This window comes from Rhodamnia argentea, chromosome 2 (genome assembly GCF_020921035.1).
Source record: "Rhodamnia argentea isolate NSW1041297 chromosome 2, ASM2092103v1, whole genome shotgun sequence".
Classification (NCBI taxonomy): Eukaryota; Viridiplantae; Streptophyta; class Magnoliopsida; order Myrtales; family Myrtaceae; genus Rhodamnia; species Rhodamnia argentea.
Window position 1 is genome coordinate 28,109,292 of NC_063151.1, and position 18,332 is coordinate 28,127,623.

Genomic DNA, 18,332 nt, shown 5'->3' on the forward strand with positions numbered 1-18,332 from the left:
TTAGAGTAATAGATTCCTCAACTTCTACTATAAACAGAAAATAATCCTTTCCCGACCAATCAGATACTAAGAAATCCCAATTTAGGCTGCCATCGTAAGAGACAACCTGATCCGGTACATCAATGCACTAACACACCTCATAGACTCATAAGCCCAAACCATTTATTGACTTATTGAACCAACGAAAGAATGCTGCCATCTCCAGGCATTTCCTAAGCTAGCCAAGAAATGTGACATATGGCTCGACTCCTTTATTTCTCAAAGTAAAACCTTTTAAAGAACACGACGTTTCAAATTCCGTGGCATAGGTACCATATGCAAACTGAATGCAGCCAAAAAGCAAATTACCATATGTGGTCTGACATCTGCATGTATGTTCGCTGCAAATCCTCGTCAATTCAGCTATTCAAAATATTGTCGCTTGTCAAGCTCATCTAATACCTTAACAAACATGAATGAGTCCCCAGGGGAACAAGAAGAACAAGAAAACAAGTTTCTTCACAACCACTATCCCTTACCTTAGATCTTGATCACCTAAGAATGTCTGCAAGAAGCTTACCTAGCAGAGCGAACTAAGTATAAACAGATAGCATCAGAAACATCGTAATCAATCAGATCATGGAGAGAGAGCAAGAGTTTCCGATAGAAATACGCAAAGAGCACATGAGACCAAGAAAAAAGGATGCATAGAATAAAAGAGAACCCACAATACCATCGATATACAACAATCCATGTGAATATCAACACACGGGAAACACCATGTACACGAAACATGCAGAAGCACGTAACCAAATCAATCTACCTACTCCCCGGTCAGCATAATTACAAGTCAAAAAAGGGAAAGAAAAGATCGAATCGAATCAAGCACAACATCTGTACAGCTTGTTCTTCTTAAAAGGCAGAACAGCATGCTGCGAAAGACCGCATTCCTGCTTGGAGAAGTTAGTTGGGGCGTCAGGGCCGCGAAGACGAAGCGCGGCCCTGTCGTACACCATCGCGGCCTCCTCCGCGGTGTCATACGTACCCAGCCACTGCCTCAGCCTCCCGTCCCTTATCTCCGCCACCCACCTCCCCCACGGCCTCCGCCTCACGCCCCGATACTTCCTCGATCCCGCAGTCTCCACCGTGCTCTTCGCCGCCGCGACCGCAATTGGCTGGAATTCCGGTCGCGGCGGCTCGATCCTGATCTCGTTAACGTAGCGCTTGACCTTGCGGCTGGGGTGCGACTTCGACCGCTCCTCGACCTCCTCGTCGCTGGAGGAGTCGGTGGCGTCGCTGTCGGTGACGGAGATGCGCACGACCCGGACGCCGCTCTTCTTGTCGGCGATCGGCGCCGAGTTGGAGCTGTCATCGGTGGAGATGGTGGAGTCCGACTCGACCAGGTTCAAAGGGGAGGGCTTGTGGCGCTTACCGCAAGGGGCGTCGATCACGGAGGAGGAAGAGAGAGTCGTCACAGTAGTCTTCGTCGTGGTGGTTGCGGCGGTGGTTGCGGTGGTGGATTGAGGTGAAGTTGCCATCAAAAGTTTGGTGAATCGGAGAGAGAGAGAGAGAGAGAGAGAGAGAGGGACACGATCGGTGGAATTAGGGTTAGGGTTCCAAATTTTCTCAATTGGGGGATTTGAATTTTAGGGCGATTAAAAAAAAACAGAAGCTGACAAATTTGGTGCCACGTCGGTTGAGGAATTTTTCGCATCCGTAGCGAGAATATCCACCGCGCGGCCGAAACGACGTCGCCCCGCCCGTATAAAATACTAAAATACTAAAATCTGGGCTCAAAACAAAGTGGCGGCAAAATTGGGCCTCGTGATGCGATTCGGTTTAGCCGCATCCGGAAAGGGAATATTATTTTTTTTAGGCCCGTTTCGAAATTGGGCCTGAATTGACGAAAGAAACAAAGCGAACGGCTGCTTCCTTTTTATATGAGGAAACGTCATGTCTCCAATACTTAAAAACTCAAAAGAAGGGGCGTCGATGGAAGAAACAGAGCAATTTTCACGGGTTGTCCAAAACTGTTTTCTAGTAACAAGTGTACCGGTTGCTTGCATAAAAACACCATTCTCTGTCTTCACGGACACAAAAGGAAAAGAAAAACTGTATTCAGTGCTCGAGAGTAACGAGAAAGGCTTGCATTTGCGCACGTGTCGCGCACGAGACTTGGAAGTGAGCCTTAAAGCGATATGGGAAATGCGCTAGGACATCATTGGAAATATACATCGATTTTCACCGTTTGGTCGGACCTGTAGATTCACAGTGGTGTTGCGATCGTTCTAAGCAAGATCTTAAAAGGTTTAAGAGAGAAAAAAAAAAAACCCCCTAAGGGGGGGGATCTCTCGATGATGAATTTCTACTGGGAAGAAAACATTAGGAGAAAACTTAGGAGCACTAATTCATGAGGTGGTATAGTACTCATCGAGTCGTGCTAGGAGCTTGCTTTAGGCTCTCCACCAACAAGAGTTATGTCTCTCGATGTGAACTACTGAAAAGGAAAAATAATAATGAACTACTAATTCAATGAAGAGTCATTACTAATCTATTGTGGGTAGATCTGCGAACTAGATATATTGTGGAATTGATTACGCTAAATAAGTTTTAACACCTTTACAGTGCCTTTTCTCTTTATATTCAATAATATTTAGCAAGTGCCCTTGGGAAATTTTAATTCTAACCATTATCATGCACGTGCGCGATTAATAACACAACACTCAATAAATAAAAGCAATTAATGAATAAATTGCTAGAAATAGGGCAAAACCTTAATGCATTACGCAAATCATATCTTCGTCATGATTACTATCCCAATATCTGCAAGAAGTAAATTGATGACACTAATGTTCAAGGTGCCGGTTTGCAGGGCCAAAACGGTGGTGGTCTAGCGGTGTTGGACTGAACTCACTGGACTGCTACCATGGAAGACTCCTGGGGGGCGGCAAGCACGGTGCGATAGCGAGGGAGCAGCCTGGGCTACAACAAGAACCTGCTCGTCGAAACTGGAAACATCCCAACAAAGTGAAGCGGCGACGACACTGGCGTACAGTGCCTAGGATGTGGCGAAGGAGCCCTTACATATAGTTGATATTCTTCCCTTCCCTTGAATAAATCCCAGGTCATGTCTATACAGTATATATGGCCTAAGGTGCCTTTTGCAAGATTAGTACATCCATGTTTCCTATTATAGGTGATGCGATTGCAAAGGAAATCAGAGCATACTCCTTTCTTTTTTTCCTATGCCCCGGAATTCGACAATATAAAGCTCAATTACTCCCCCAATTTCATCACACAACTTAATTGAATTCGGGGTCTCCCTGTTTGAGTCCATTAGCTTCGGTCCAATGTAAGTTATGTGGGCTTAACACTATTAATGCCAATGCTCCTAATATGCAAATACTATAATAAGGTGTTTTTGTTTAGGGATTGGAATTGATCCCTGGGTTTTTATGAGATGGGAGCCTAAATAAGTCGACGTGTAGCCATTAGAGATGTTCTTGTATAAATAGGGATTCGTCCCTTTCATGTGGATCATTCAAGTCATTTTAGTGGTACAAATATTGTTGAGCGTTCCTTGCTATCACTCACGCCAAATCACGAGAAGAAATTATTTTATGGACAATGGTCTTTCCAAATAAATACGAGATTAGATGGACACATAACCGGTCGAAAAAAGTAAAAAATAATCCCAAAATTTCCATTTGGTTGTGAAAAAAGGAAATTTCCAACTTCGTATTAGTAAATATTTTTAAGAAAATATATTTTTTTAAATTATTTATTCTTCGTGAAATGGAACGGAAATTTTTTTTAAATTTATATTTAGTATATTTTCAGAAAAGAAAAGAAAAATGGAATGAATCCCAGTTCCCACCTGGAGAAAGGAACCGACCCTTTTGCCCCTTCTTCTCCTCAAGAGTCCTAATCAAACCTTTGCCTCTCCGTGCGCCGACTCTTCCATCCACGCGCCATCTTCATCGCCGGTTCCCAGGAAAAGCAGGCGGGCGGCGGGGAGAAACCCTAACCCCGTAGCAGAAGAATCGAGGAGACCATGTCGTACGACGACGTGGAGATCGAGGACATGGAGTGGAACGAGGAGCTCCAGTCGTATACCTACCCTTGTCCCTGCGGCGACCTCTTCCAGATCACCAGGGACGACCTCCGCCTCGGCGAGGACATCGCTCGCTGCCCCAGCTGCTCTCTCTACATCACCGTCATCTACAACGCCGAGGACTTCGCCGACACCGCGAGTAAGAAGAACGTGGAGCACTCCAAGCAACAGCCCGTCGCCGTCGCTTGAATTTCAGGTCGGTTTTCGGAGCAGTTGTGATTGTAAAAAAATCAGTTGCTTTTGAGGTCGGTTTTGGGCGGGTTGGAATTGCTAGGTATTTGACGATTGGTTTGGGTTAGTGGAGATTGAGGTGTATTGTCATGGTGCTGTGATTATGCGGGAATGATGGTATTGACTGATTGATTGATATACAACAGGGTTGATGGAATGTCCTTGTGCTCTCCGTTTGATGGTTTTTTAGATGCTTTTCTTGATTAAGTTTGAAACATGTGGATGCGATAGATAATTATGTACTGCTCTCGATTCTCTCGGTGTTTGCGTACGCTTAGAAATAGAACAAGTTCGAGGTTGCTTCCTCCTAGATCTTTCCGGCAAATTGGGAACGTCAGTTATTGATTTTACAGCAGTAATATATCTGCTTCTCTTGTGTTGAGAATTCCCTTAATGGTAAGTCTGGAACGTGATTATGTGGAAATTGTGATCTTTATATCCAGTTGGGGTCTATGCATGAGGATAGCTCTGTAGCGTGAAACCTGCTACTGTTAAGGATAGTCCCTAATTAGCTCTTTTTCTTATGGCCATAATGTAGAATATGTCCAAAATGTGCTGATTACGGATATGACTGGGCTGATTGATCTTGCATTGTTTCTGCTTTATCAAATCTTGCTCAAGAAGATAGTCTCTGAGATTTTTATCTGCGCAATGAAAAATCCACCGTTTGACAGGCCACTCTTTATTCTTTGCACCTTCACAATCTCTGCGGTTTTTCCTTCTACACACTCTGCACCTGCTAGTGCTTATTTACATTTGTTATTTCCTATTCGAGGTTTCATGAGTTTGTTTCTTTCAATGTTAGTGAGGTCTAGGCATCAGAGTAACGTGATTTACAGCAATTTACAAACTCTTGGTTCAGTCAATCAGGGCGCTGCTCCCCCCATCAGGTATTGTGTTGTTGATGTTTCACTCTTGTTGAGACATCTTGCATCGTGAGTATGAGGTGATCTTGAGTATGAGTGATTTGATTTTGTTGTACGAGACCTTGCAAGAATTATGGCTTCTCTTTACGTTATCAAGAAGATTTAAAATCTTGGGTTGCTTCTATCTTGTATTCTTTAATTCAGGTTTGGATATCTTGCTCTAACTTCTCATAGTCTTGTGATGATTTTCCTTTTTTTTTTCCTTTTTATTTCCTTCTTCTTATCCTGTACAATTATGATGTACTTGATTGTTTTTTTTTTTCACATTTTAATAGAATCCTTTATTATCCATCAAAACGAAGCTATGGTACTGCTTTGTTCTGATGTCCAACAATAGGGAATTTCGTAATGTAGATCGAAATCCTGTATTAGACCAAAGGTATGCTGATTGTGATCTTCGTGGTTTCATCGATGCTAGCTCATTTTCTGTAGTCGGGTTCATCTTTTCATGGCATTTTTGGGAATGTATCTTTTAATTTATGCTTTTTGTGTCCGCTTTCTTTCTCAGCTGTTTTCAGATTTTAGAACCTTAACGTCAACTAATTGTTTGACCCAAAAAGCAAAACACTTAGAAATACGCTTGATGGCTAGCAGCCCGGTACTTCAATTGGATGAACAGAAAGTCAAATCGTGCTTTGAAGTTCACTAGAAGGAAGCCAGCTTTGTTTACTGTTGTAAGCTGCATTGTGATTATGCTAATAGGGTGCCCAAATTCACTATTAGTTGTCGAAGAAATGTGTACATACTTCTGTATGCGGTTAGCTGTGTCCATGTGAAGGGAGGTAAAAATTAATAAATGTGAAGTATGCGAGTGACCAGTCATGGTTTCTGATCTACTTGCGATTCTTTGAGTAAGCTATTTAGATATATCTAATGGAACCAACGTTCACTCCACTTTTTTTTGTGGGGTCAAACATATATCTCTGACTTCAGAAGTATCATTTACGTTATTTCGGCTATTTACATTGAATAAGCCAGAAGAATCACCTCATGCTTCTGGAAGTATCATTTGCCTTACATATACCAATAGCATTATATACTTCAAGAAATGTTGATTTTCAATCCGTATGAAGTTGTATGGTTGGAATTCATCATGATAAATCCAACTTGGTGGCTGTGAAGTATAGGCATAATTCGAATCGAACCTAGTAGACATGAGATGTTTTGGCATCATATTCAGAGAAAAGCTTGCTTGTGGGGTTACCCATGGTTTAGTTGAAGCTTGTTCCGAGTATCTAGAGGCTTGCTCTTTCTAGATGGACACGGAAAACATTAGCTGAAATTGATTTTTCAGACTGCTTGCAATACATTAACCACAAGGGCATTTTATTTCTGGACTTCTTAGTTTAATTTAACTCCAAGGGGTCTGCTGTTTGTTCCGTGAGTGTTGTGGGCTACTGGTTGGGGTAGAGAAACTTTGTATTCAGTTTCTATGTATGCCGTACTCGTAAGGTTCCCATCTTAGTCATTCACGAACCGTCGTTACTGGAATAGCTTCAAGGTTAGGCATAATTCGTAAAATTAAAAGAGGGTATCCTGCAAACCTTAATGGCACTCGTGAGGTTCCCATCTTAGTCATTCACGAACCGCACTTACCGGAATAGCTGCAAGGTTAGGCATAATTCGTAAAATTAAAAGAGGATATCCTGCGAACTGTCATGGCAGAAACAACATACGAAACACGTCATTTAGTCTATTCACATAGTAGAGACGGTCAGGTTCAGTGAGTACGTGGATCTCGTGGGTTCTAATTGTCAAAATTGTGTGCACTGCCTCTTGAAGCGAAAACGGGGTCATATGCGGGGAATCTGCAACGTCATCCCAGTTAAATAACTCTTTGTCTTTGTGGCATGGTTCTCTTGAACAAGTGGGAACTTCTTAGTTGCCGCAACATTGCAATTTAATGGAGCCAACGTTCACTCCACTTTTCCTGAAATGCTGAAGCCTGAGGTTTCTCAAACCATTTTCCTCAAAACTCTGCTTTTCAGTGTGCAAATATTTGGACGTCTTTTTCTGCAATCTTTATTTTGTGGAAACACATGCAACAAGCACCGAAAGCAACATGACAAACCACCAGATTGGACTCCTGTCCCTTTGTGAACATCCTCTGCATATATGTATATGGGAACTTTTCTTGGGCACTTGGTGCCGGGACTCGCCCTCACCTTCTCAAAGGATCGAGCAGCTGCAAATCACGACTTTGGCATCCATTCACTGCCTCTGCCCCTATATTCAAGCATTCCGAGCTCTTCCTCGTATTCTCATTCTCTATCTTTGCGATCTTCGCGCAAGTGGTCAACTTCCCTCTCATCTGCCCTGCTTTTGAGTTTGATAACATCGAGCATGCGACCATATTTCTCCACCTTGATATGTTCTCTGGTTTTGCTCTTTGCGCCGAGATCAACCATAAAATAGACACTTTATTGGGAGTCGTGGGTGTTGTTGCAGCATCTGTTTGTGGTCAAGAACTTCTCTTGCAATCATAAATGAATGGAGCTAGTGGGCAAGTGAATTCACCTCGAATTCATTACTGAAGGCAAAGTACAAGGCCATTGCAGTGTACAGGGATAGACAATGAACTTGGGATGGATCGCACATGCTTTTGGGCTACGAGGGAGTGAGGGAATTCCATGCTACCAATAAAAGCCAATCCCATTTTACTCTTCGATCAATGGTTTGTAGAACAATCTGTAGGCCTCAAGAACTTCAAGATACCACATGGCCTCTCGATCTGGAAATGCCGAGAGATCAACCATCTTGTGAACCTGATGATTCAACCAAAGCATGTATACATCAATTTCCTCCCCGAAGAAGCAGTGAAACTTTAAGTTTCTCAAAAAAACCCTAACAAAAGCACTGTAAACAGACGAACACAGATGAAAGAGGAGAGATTCATTTTCCCTGAATGTTGGTCTAGCATTTCAGACAATTCTACAAAGTTCATGATCAATTCGTTTACCAACACATCTAAATAATCTACTAGCGAGATAATGGAGTTCACACACGAAAATATTGACACTTTTGAAAAATTACCATTACCTATTAAATAATTAATCGAGTATTGAAAATCCAAGACTTCAGCTCACGGACTTTTGGAACTTCTACTAACATACCTTAATCATAGGGAGCTCTCCTGCACGCATAAAGTATGCTCCAACAACCATTACATACATTCCTGCACATTACGCCCCATATAAATTGACAAAACCATAGTCGAAAAAAAAAAAATCGAAATCAAAACCGCACTTCTCGGTATATGATGTTTCCAAAGAAAAAAAGAAGGAAAAAACACGGGAGTCAAGCATATTTAGCAGTTTAAAGAAGAAAAATGCTAAAGTGCCCAGCAGGTGATTGATGGCCTGACCTACTTTCCAGGGGCGGAGGCGAAACTCGCCGGGTAGAGAGAGCTCGACGACTCCAGTTCCATCATCGATCAACAACCGCTCTTTGTCAAGCACCAAGACCAGAACACCCTGCGTTGGTGTAGGTGTATGTTTAAATCTAACATCAAATGCGTGGTTGGAGCAAATGGGAATGGCGAGGTGAGAAGAAGAGACAGACAGGCGTACCTGTAACCAGGCTCGCTGAAAGAGGAGGCCACCAAGAGTGAAGGCGTTGTGAGAAGAAGATGAGGACGAGGACGAGGACGAGGAGGATGATGTGGCTTCGATGGCCTCCTTCAATTGGAAGCTCAGCAGTTTCAGCGCTGCTAAGCTGTAATCCATATTGCTTCCCTCTCCAGAGCCTCTTTCTTTCCTTTACCTGAGTCGAGCAGGAGGGAAAACAGAATGGAAATAATTTTAAATGGAATAAAGGCCAAAACAACATCTTGCTCTGAAAAGCCATAAACCAACATTATTCTGAAAAATCAAGTTATATTCCAAACAAAGCTTAACATGTATCTATCCAAAAGAACAATCTGTGCATCATAAGATATCTGTGCATCATTAGATATGAAGAGACAACTTATTTTGGCACCGTGGGAATACCAAAAGCTTCTCATAAAGAAGCAAATGAGCTTTTTAAGTGCCCTAGTCCCATACTGCAAAGAATTAAGAATGATAGAATGGTTGGAATATAATGACTTCAAGTTTTCTATTATATGTGCTCGTATGGGGTCAAGTGAGAACAGGCAGTCGAGGATGACTAAGCAGATACAAAATTGCCATGTTTGACATTGAGGAAGAGCCTTTCCATAAGATAAGCCACTAGTTCAAATAGTGTGATGGCAAGTGAAACGGATGTAGATATAAAGTCTAGCATTCAAGAAGAACAAGCTTGAACATAAAAGAGCAAGAACAGATTATCTTCTTTTTTTTTTCGAACTGTAAAAAAAAAAAGTCTACAGTGTATGCGGAAATGACTGGAAGACTATCTGCAGTTATCTTCTTCCCGAAACTAGTCATGCAAAAAAAAAAGTGGTAAACCCTGCAACCGCCTGAATCACATTTATGGATCTCCTCACCTAAAGAGGACAACAATAATAGAGCAGAAATGATGGCCTAGCTTGGGCAGGTAAGATTGCAAAAATGGGATATGTCCTAGAGTATTCAGATCCAATATGCCAGAAATCACAAAATAAACATTGAAAACCTGATTTATGGCCAGGTCCCTGGGAAAACACGGTAAACAAGTTATGCATGTCAATGAGCACTTGCAAGCATTTGGAAGGAACGAAACAAAGTGGCTTTTTGAAGGATCTGAACCTCCTCTCCAGTTTATTCTGGTTACATTTAATCGATTATGGTCTACATGTACAAATCTGAAATAATGTGCTTCGTCTACATTAGACTCTGTTCCTGTCCTTGTATATTCCCAATGTAGTTGAATAGGTTCTATCAATGCAATTACGTAGCTTACCAAAAATAATTAATGTAAGCATTTTATATTCAATAATCTCGATTCAGTAGACCTCCTAATTACGAAAATTCTGTCTGAGATAGCCAGTTCATCAAATTTGCACAGCCATTTCAAGCTTGGAGTTACCCACAGCACATCAACAGAGAAGCGGCAGCGGTGGAGACAGAGAGCTGTAAAAACAACCCTACTACATCACTCAGCTCTCCACCTAACGCAACCCTAGACTCTGAAACCGGATCGAATCGGTGTAAACCAAGCAGAGGCTCAGAAGTGCACATGGAGTAAGCAATTTGACTCCGATGTACTGAATATTCAAACGCAGAAGACCATCGCAGGACAGGGACGAAATAACATTACCCGACAGAAAATGGTGGTTCCGCCGTTACTGTCGCGGCCGATTCAACCAAAGAAGCAATCAAGGTCCAACCAAACCGAGCTCTGAGAATCAGCGAACCCGCGAAGCTATCTATCGGATGAATCTTGAAGTAAAAGGAACAAGAACAAAAGAAATGGCGCACAAAAGGGAAAATCAACGGATTTAGGTAAGCGACGGAAGAAGCAACTCTCGAGAATCGCGGGAGAAAGCGTACCAGATGCCGGCGAGATTGCAGCCGATGAGATGGGGGAGGTAGGTCTTCACTCTTCAGTACCGCTGCGAGCTCAGCCTCCTCCACACTCGAAGCTCTTATTTGCAGCGAGGGAAAATGAGTCTTGAAATTTTGATTTCTTCGGCATGTCTCGTTAAATCAAGTTCAGATCAGAGGTAGTATTGAATATCTTCACCAACTTCTTGAACTTCATTGAACGTGTATTAAAGTTTTAAGGCAAATTAAAAACTTAAAAGGTGATATTGGAGGTTGAGTCAAAATTCAGGAACTGAAATGCAATTAATTTTTCGTTGCTTTGCAATTACTTTTTTTTTTTTTTTAACTTTGGGAAACTACCAAAAAAGGTTAAAGAAACTAGTAATTTATTGGCCTAATTTCCTATAAAAATCTCGGCTTTAGGTTTAGTTCCAATTTTGCCCTTAATTTTTTTTTTGTCCTAAAAGAAAATACAAACTTTATATCCAATCCAAATTTGTCCCGTGCTTTTCTTTGTTTAAAAAACCCCAACTTTAAGCCTACTTCTAAATATATCTCGAACCTATTTTATCAAAGAGAAAAATCGCCAAACTTTACTTGAATCCCAAATCTATCCCCATAAGCCCCATGTCAAAAAATCTATTAGAGTCATCCCCGATTTTCATATTTTAGAATGATTTCATTTTAAAGATAATTTTATATGTTACCTTGCTAATATCGATTTATTATCGAGGTGAAAATATCATATTAAGTTGCGACTGGATCACATGAGTAAATTTGAGAACAGATTGAAAGTTTATAATTTCTTAGAGAATTGAGTTGTCATAAATGGATATAATAAAAAGTTACCTTAGAAAATTTTCAAGGCGATTGGTGACTTTTGTGCAAACAATAGTAAACCCGAACATCAAAATAAATAGAACAGATTTACGTGACCTACTTTATGGGAATTATTAGCAATTAAGCAATATAATGAAAATTATAATCGTGCTCTAGTAAAGCAAATAATACGAAATCTTACCTCTTGGCTTCAAACGCTAATCGAGTCTTCCAAGGATGTAGTAATTTGACGAGAAGGCTCTCCCTCGGATTACGCGCCAAGCAAAATTACTCGCGGCCGCTTCCCAAAACAAAACGACCAAAGCAGCACTAAACGCGCAGCCTTCAATTACTCAGGATTTTTCGACCAAAAAAAAAAAATACTCAGGATTTCCCGACCAAAGAGAAAAAATTACTCAGCATTTCATATGTGTATCAAAAGTCATTAAATTTATCGTAAAAATGCAATGAAGTCCTAAATTTTTCGAAAAATACAATCAAGTCCTAAATTTATCAAATTAATGTAATCGCGTCATTTCGTTAACATTGTCAACTTGTATAATGAAAGATGCTAAGATAACATTGTTGAATTAATTTTTCTATCATGTAGTTGCCCAATGCTGGAGGGACTGGTAGAGGTCGATGGCCTTGGGTGAGGGTGGCCTGCCCTCACCAACCCTTGCCCTTGAGGCGAGAGACCATTGCTCACCCTTAGTGAGGCCCGACCACCCTCACTTAGGTTAGGGCCACCGACCTCCATCGGCCCCATTGGCGATGGGCAACTACGGCCGCACCTCACCAATTAGGCCCTAGTCTGCCTTATCCGCCCCCCCCCCCCCCTTTTTTTTTTTTCAGTTTTAGCTTTTCAAAATTGAATTTTACCATTTTCTTAGTCTTTAATTAATATAGAAAAGACTTGAAAAAAATAAAAAAAAATCAGTTAGGAGAGAAAATTAATTCAAAAATTTCACATCAATATGTGTTATTAGATAATTTAACGGTATTAACAGAAATATTCGATTCCATAAATTTAATAAATTTTAAAATTTGATCGTATTTTGGAAAAAATTTGCACTCGATTTAATTTTCGGGATAAGTTTTAGACTTATCCCGTTATGAAAAAAGAGAAAAGGCCGAGGGTATCTGGAGACCAGCTACCGATCGGGGTGTCTATTGAAACAGCCTCCACAAGACTGGTTGATTTCTTTCTCCGTCACCGTTCACCGATCCACTAGTCTGCAGTTTGAAGCCTCGGTTCTTAGCTCGGTGCAACGCTAGAGTCTTCAACTCTTGCTCCCTTTCGGTTCCTTGCCAGGTACTTTCGACTTGTTTAACTTCGTGAATTTACTTCTCAACAATTTCTTCGTCAATCTTCGCTTGCGAAGAGCCCAGTTGGTTAGCTGTTTGAGTCGTCTCTTTTTCTCTGGGCTCTCTCTTTCTTGAATTTGGTAGCCGACTGATAATTGCAGAATCCCAGAGAGTTGGGTTCTTCGTCTTGCCCTCCAGTGCGATTGTTTTGCCCTTAATATACCCACAAAAATATGTGCTCGGTTAGCGGCAGGATTAGTTGGGACGAAGTGAAAGCACCAGGATTTGAAATTCCTTGACTTGGATATGTTGTTATTTTGTATAAAAATTACTGATATGATAGGAGAGATACTAGCGTTCCACGAGATAGCTACCAATGCATGTGGAGCCTCTAATTTGGCCGGCTGAATCTTCATACTTTAGAATGCCATCGCCCTCATCAAGAGTCTTCAACTGATTTATCTGAAGTTTTTCCACACCTGTTTTTCTGCTTTGGCTCCCATCAAGTTCGTTAGTTTTCACAATTGTCCTTTTCTTAACGTGGATGAAGCATGACAGTTCGACTCTCTTGCAAATTTTGGCAATCCTTGGGTCTTGTGGGCATAATCATTGTGCCCTTTGATTTCACGATCTGTGTCTTGTCTTTCTTCCCAACTTTTCTTTTGGTGTGTGGTTCACACGAAACATTATCGTGGTTAATCCATTACATCTGGAAGCTCCATCCATCATACAGCTAAATATCACGTACACTCATGTCGGGTGAATGTATATAGACTTTTGCAATATATCACTTCTGGTGACAGTATATTTGATATTCATGTTTGCTTAGTGGGGTAGCATTACATAGGGAAAACATGTTTTTTTAAAATGATTGCTTGAACCACTCACAACAATGAATGAATGTAAAATATTTTCATCGTCCATGAAACTGATTAGACATGAATTATTGTCAATAATAAAACCATTTTTTGTTGACCGAGTATTTCAAGCGATACAAGCAATTATTTTTGGGAAAATGTTTTCCAAATTATCCATTTTCTGCGAAACAAATGGAGTCTAAGAAAATGTTCAGAACCTCAAAGCTTTTCCTTTTTTGTCAGCACATATTTTGTGGAGTTGGTATATAATAAGCTTCAACAAGGATAATGAAACAGCAACTTGCTTGACGCCTTTACTTCCCATCCCGGTTCTGAGTTTATGCGTGAGCATCCTAGAGTTCACCATTGTTACTAGTTGAGGAAATAGATGGTTGTGTGATGAGGGAATTCTAGTATTTAGAATTTATAATCATATTTTATAGATATAGTAGTTGTATTCTCAGCATCATGATTTGACCATTTTCTTTGGTTGTTATACGTTTTTTATGCAGATCTGTGCTAGGTTTAGGTAGATCTAAAAATTGATCATTCCCTTAGTCTGCTTTGTGTTCCAATAATTGTCATCTGTTAGTTTCTTAAGTTGACAGTTTTGGTCCCAAAAGAGCAATGGCAAATCATTCTCTCGCACAATGTAGAACTGTATCATGGGAGTTCTTCTTTTACATAGTTGTTGGCATCTGTGCAATAAGGTCTGAGATAATTTCCGTGCTTTAAAATTGGGACAATTATGGTAACAATTGAGAAACCAGATTCGTTAAGTTGCCCACTGGTTCTGTTGGAAATGAGGCAATGGAGAGCTGAGTGCAATGCTGAACCAACTTTGGCAAACGATGCGGGGACTCATATACATGAGAATCCTGTGCACATTGCTTTGATGGGACTCTATTGATAGTTTGTTTCATAAATGCTCTTTTGATGAATGAAGCATATTGGCAATGTATGCATTGACACCCGCAGAAAATTGTATGTCACATGAGTCCCGCAAACTGCTTAAAAGACAATGAATTCAAAATTAGGTGCCGGCAAAGTGGTCATTGCTGTTGGCTGGGTAGTTGTTGGTGTCGAGGAGGAAATTACTCCGGTCAAAAAGGCGAGGACGTCGTGGATAAAGTTGCGCTTGTGTTAGTGGATCAGTCTGTTCATCTAAGGGCTTCAGTCAATGAGGGAAGTTTGTAATCAACCTTGGATGGTGTCAACAGGCTCAACAGGGCTTAGTCATTGAAGAGGCAGCTTTACATGTGTTCTTAAAATTGTGCTAAACTGCTTTAGAAGCCTAAGTGGTTAATAGTTCTGTGTCCTTATCTTCTAGATGTCCTTATATGATGTAACCACTTCTCATTTGAAGTAGACTATAAATAGGAGAAGATTGGGACGTAAAAGCCCTCTCCAAACACTTTTATCTTTATCTTTACTGTCCTACAATTTACATCCTGTACTTTAGGTTTTCTGCACTTTAGGATTTCTTCCATGCACATTACTTTTCCTTAGTTGTTAATTCTTCTTTCTAGAACCCACAGCCAAATTCGGTTCCTTTCTTGGCCCTGAGTTATCTACTACAAGGACCACAATGTGCGCTCATTTGGCCTACGGAGAGAATTTTGACTGAACAGCTTGACTAGCAGGGAGTTAATAATCTAAACAACCATCAAAGCTAATTGTTTATATGATATGGGCTGCTATTTGAGCAGTCATGCCACTATTTGTTAAGCAGTTGTTTTTGAATAACAAGTTGTCTTCTTTTCTTTTTTGCTACCGTAGTTGACTGTCTTCTGGTGCTGTTTTAAGCCCTTCGATTGATATCCTGCAGCAAGATATGGGAGGCAGAGGAGTAATTGGGGATAAATGGTCCTCGAGGATACTTTTGTTATGCGCATTCGGAAGTGCAATAAGTATGTTCTTTTTCACATTGTTTTCCTGATTCTCTGAAGAAATTGTCCTTGTAATGCATTCTGAAAACAATTACTATTGTGCTTTTGTTTGTGTGCTCGAGAATAAATCCATGACAGACTATATGTAAAATGGCCAATCTACTTTTTTTCTCAGTTGTGTGCTCTTTACGTCATCTTATTTTGATCCTTTTTTTTTCACTTAGGTTTTTATATGGTTGCTGCGGAGAGACAAATGCAGAACAGAGATCGGATGTTGGCTGAAAGTCTAAACTCCACAGAATCTGGCTCGGGTAGTGGAGAGGAAGTTTAAGTAAATGTGTTTTTGATCTCCCTCACCACCCAAATAAAAGGAAACATTTTCTCTATGTTGTTTCCTGTAACATTTGCAAGCTTTTCGCTACTTTCATCTGATCGAGGCAATGTTCCTTTTTCTCTTTTCTTTTCGCCCCTTTTGGGGCACTTGGTAGGTTGTGATTCTGACCATGAATGAACTGACTGATTTGCAAGATATAGTGTTATCAATTAAGGGCGCGCATGGTAACAGTTCTTTCGAGCCCATCGCGAGAAATGTGTTTGATAAAAACATGATCGAAGTAGAAATCCGTTTGGTAAAAAAATTGACTTCTGGTATGATTTCACTTCTAGCATGTTTTTTCACTTCTGATAGGATTTTTGGCTAATTTTGAGAATTAAAATTTTACTTCTGGCTGATGACTTCTTGCACTACACCCGTCTGTCGACCACGTTTGTGGCCGCAACCACATCGCCGCCGACCTCCGCGGTGACCATCGCGCCGCCGCCCCGCCCGATCCCCCTGCCCCGCGACCCCGCCGCCACCACCCCTCGACCATCCCGCAAATTTTATTAATAATGTTTAAGTAAATTTTTGTTAATGATTTTTTCGATAGTCACGGGTGAAAATCACTTCGCTTGGCATCACTTCTAGTTGATTTATCTTTTCCTAAGAGATCTTTTGGTTTCAGGATTAGCTATGTACTGTTCGATCAGATTCTGAGTAGATGTAGCCGCGATACTTGTTGCAGCGCCATTCAAAACTAAATTCTCTTTGCAGTTTCCACATGAAAGTGATTGCTCCTGAAAAAGGAGCGAACCCAGGTTGGCAAATCTGTGACGTTGCATAAAGAGTTTATATTGATTGGCTCTTACAAATGCTTTCGAATGCAATCTTACATGAGAGTAGTAGCAAGCAGTCTAATGAATGCTTGGTCGGATTACAACTACCCAACAAAAATTTCTCCTCTATAATCATGGACTCTCGACGACCCTAATCTCTGGGGGCATGCAACAGCAACTGTATATCGTTAACTCGGACACATAGGAATGCCTTCATTCACTGTTGGACACAAGCTCATATAATAAACAAGCCTTTCGTTTTAGTATGCAAGGCAAAAAAGCTCCGACAAAAGTGGGATCAAGAAAATGTGCTTTGATGAGTTTTCTCCTTCTTTCTTGCATAGGTTTCGGCTCTGCTCACAGAGTCATCCGGGATGCCAAAGCTGGTCAGAACCATCAGGATCCTGTCGCCCAAAATGAGAGTGGACGAACATGGTTTTGGGGAGCTGGTGCGAATTCAGGGTCTGACTCTGGTACTGGCTTTTGCGTCGGCGGTGGCTTTGGTGTAGATGGAACCGGTTTTGGCAACTCTAGTAGTGATTTAGAGGCAGCTGAGGTTGAAAGTGCCAGTGGAACTGGAATCTTTGGCCGGTCGGATGGACTAGGTGCAGCTAATGCGCGTGGTTTTGTAATGGACTCTGAGGATGTCTCTGGTGACCATAGTAGCAACGATGCTGGAATGGGAAGTTAGATTCCTGCTATGAAAGATAATTATGGATATGGAAGTGGTAGTGGCTTTGGATATGGGTCTGGAAGTGGTAGTGGCTTCGGCTCAGGTTCTGGCGTAGGAATTGGGTATGGTTCAGGTGGCGATAGTGGTGGACCAGGTTACCCGCCAGGATGGCAAGTGGTGTGGCCCGGTCTTGTACCTGTAGGTGGACGTGTGCAAAGACAAGGACCACCTGTTCCTGGAACCGGTGTCGGGTCTGGCTCAAGAGGTGGAAATGGTGAAGGTGGTAGCCATGTTCCAGGTGGATATGGACAGGTTCCGATTTATGGAGCTGGAGGTGGAATGGGATCAGGCAATGGTGGAGGTAATTGCTGCGGTTGGCGAGGTGGCTATGGCTCTGGCTGGTGTCCATTATGGTTTTCCTCCCGGAATGCGCTACCAGTGATGGGAGGTCCATTGCCACCATTTTGGAGATTCACTTCCCATCAAAATGCAGAAGCAGAAGCACATCGTCAGATGGGCGCCACTGAAGGATCAGAAGGCGATGCAGCTACGGAGGGAGCTCTCTCAAGTGTCGTACATTATGAAAACGAGACAGATGGTTCCAGGGTACTCTTTGATAGTGCTGGTGGGCCGGTGGCTGCCCAAGGTGTTGAGATTGATGATGAAGACCTTCGTGATCAGATGGAGCTTATTCGCGCCATTAATGAATAGGGAGCAATGGAAGACCCGTAATGTAGCTGCTAATGTACCTTTCCAAAACAAGGCCTTCATCATGGGATGGTCATAAGAACGTTCTGGTTTCATCAACTTCCACCAGAGTGAATCCAAGGCCAATTTACTTGCCATGAGCCAAGGTCTTCTTTTTTTTTTTTCGTGATCATTTGTGTAGGCTTGAAATCATACGCTGCAACGAACTCATAGAAGAAGGGAAACACCT

The 18,332-nt window shown here is 41.5% G+C and overlaps 5 protein-coding genes across 9 annotated transcripts; 3 read left to right on the forward strand and 2 right to left on the reverse strand.

The window, feature by feature from the left end:
- Nucleotides 1–664: 664 nt before the first annotated feature.
- LOC115754791 (ethylene-responsive transcription factor ERF069-like) lies at nt 665–1,618 on the reverse strand. Its single transcript, XM_030693963.2, has one exon. It carries the CDS (start codon nt 1,515–1,517, stop codon nt 861–863), a length of 657 nt encoding a protein of 218 aa, XP_030549823.2. The 5' UTR covers nt 1,518–1,618; the 3' UTR covers nt 665–860.
- A 2,284-nt stretch (nt 1,619–3,902) lies between these two features.
- Nucleotides 3,903–4,481, forward strand: LOC115754733 (diphthamide biosynthesis protein 3-like). The gene has a single exon (XM_048275153.1). The coding sequence runs from the start codon at nt 4,034–4,036 to the stop codon at nt 4,280–4,282; it is 249 nt and encodes an 82-aa protein (XP_048131110.1). The 5' UTR covers nt 3,903–4,033; the 3' UTR covers nt 4,283–4,481.
- Nucleotides 4,482–7,749: 3,268 nt separating this feature from the next.
- LOC115754732 lies at nt 7,750–10,823 on the reverse strand. 3 transcript variants are annotated; one of them, XM_048273976.1, is made up of 5 exons: nt 10,697–10,823; nt 8,820–9,012; nt 8,615–8,723; nt 8,364–8,425; nt 7,750–8,015 (listed from the first exon to the last, which is right to left on the reverse strand). In XM_048273976.1, the coding sequence occupies exons 2-5, from the start codon at nt 8,973–8,975 to the stop codon at nt 7,908–7,910; spliced, it is 435 nt and encodes a 144-aa protein (XP_048129933.1). In that variant the 5' UTR covers nt 8,976–9,012; nt 10,697–10,823; the 3' UTR covers nt 7,750–7,907. The 3 variants fall into 3 exon arrangements, with proteins under 3 accessions (XP_048129933.1, XP_048129935.1, XP_048129932.1); XM_048273978.1 differs by having other exon boundaries at nt 8,820–9,013; nt 10,719–10,782; XM_048273975.1 differs by lacking the exon at nt 10,697–10,823 and adding an exon at nt 10,493–10,576.
- A 1,872-nt stretch (nt 10,824–12,695) lies between these two features.
- Nucleotides 12,696–16,115, forward strand: LOC115754734. 3 transcript variants are annotated; one of them, XM_030693871.2, is made up of 3 exons: nt 12,696–12,828; nt 15,507–15,588; nt 15,792–16,115. In XM_030693871.2, exons 2-3 carry the CDS (start codon nt 15,513–15,515, stop codon nt 15,896–15,898), a joined length of 183 nt encoding a protein of 60 aa, XP_030549731.2. In that variant the 5' UTR covers nt 12,696–12,828; nt 15,507–15,512; the 3' UTR covers nt 15,899–16,115. The 3 variants fall into 3 exon arrangements, with proteins under 3 accessions (XP_030549731.2, XP_030549732.2, XP_030549733.2); XM_030693872.2 differs by having other exon boundaries at nt 12,702–12,828; nt 15,472–15,588; XM_030693873.2 differs by lacking the exon at nt 12,696–12,828 and adding an exon at nt 13,542–13,565.
- Nucleotides 16,116–17,422: 1,307 nt separating this feature from the next.
- Nucleotides 17,423–18,106, forward strand: LOC115754761 (glycine-rich cell wall structural protein 1-like). Its single transcript, XM_030693914.1, has one exon. The coding sequence runs from the start codon at nt 17,423–17,425 to the stop codon at nt 18,104–18,106; it is 684 nt and encodes a 227-aa protein (XP_030549774.1).
- The last annotated feature ends 226 nt before the right edge of the window (nt 18,107–18,332 follow it).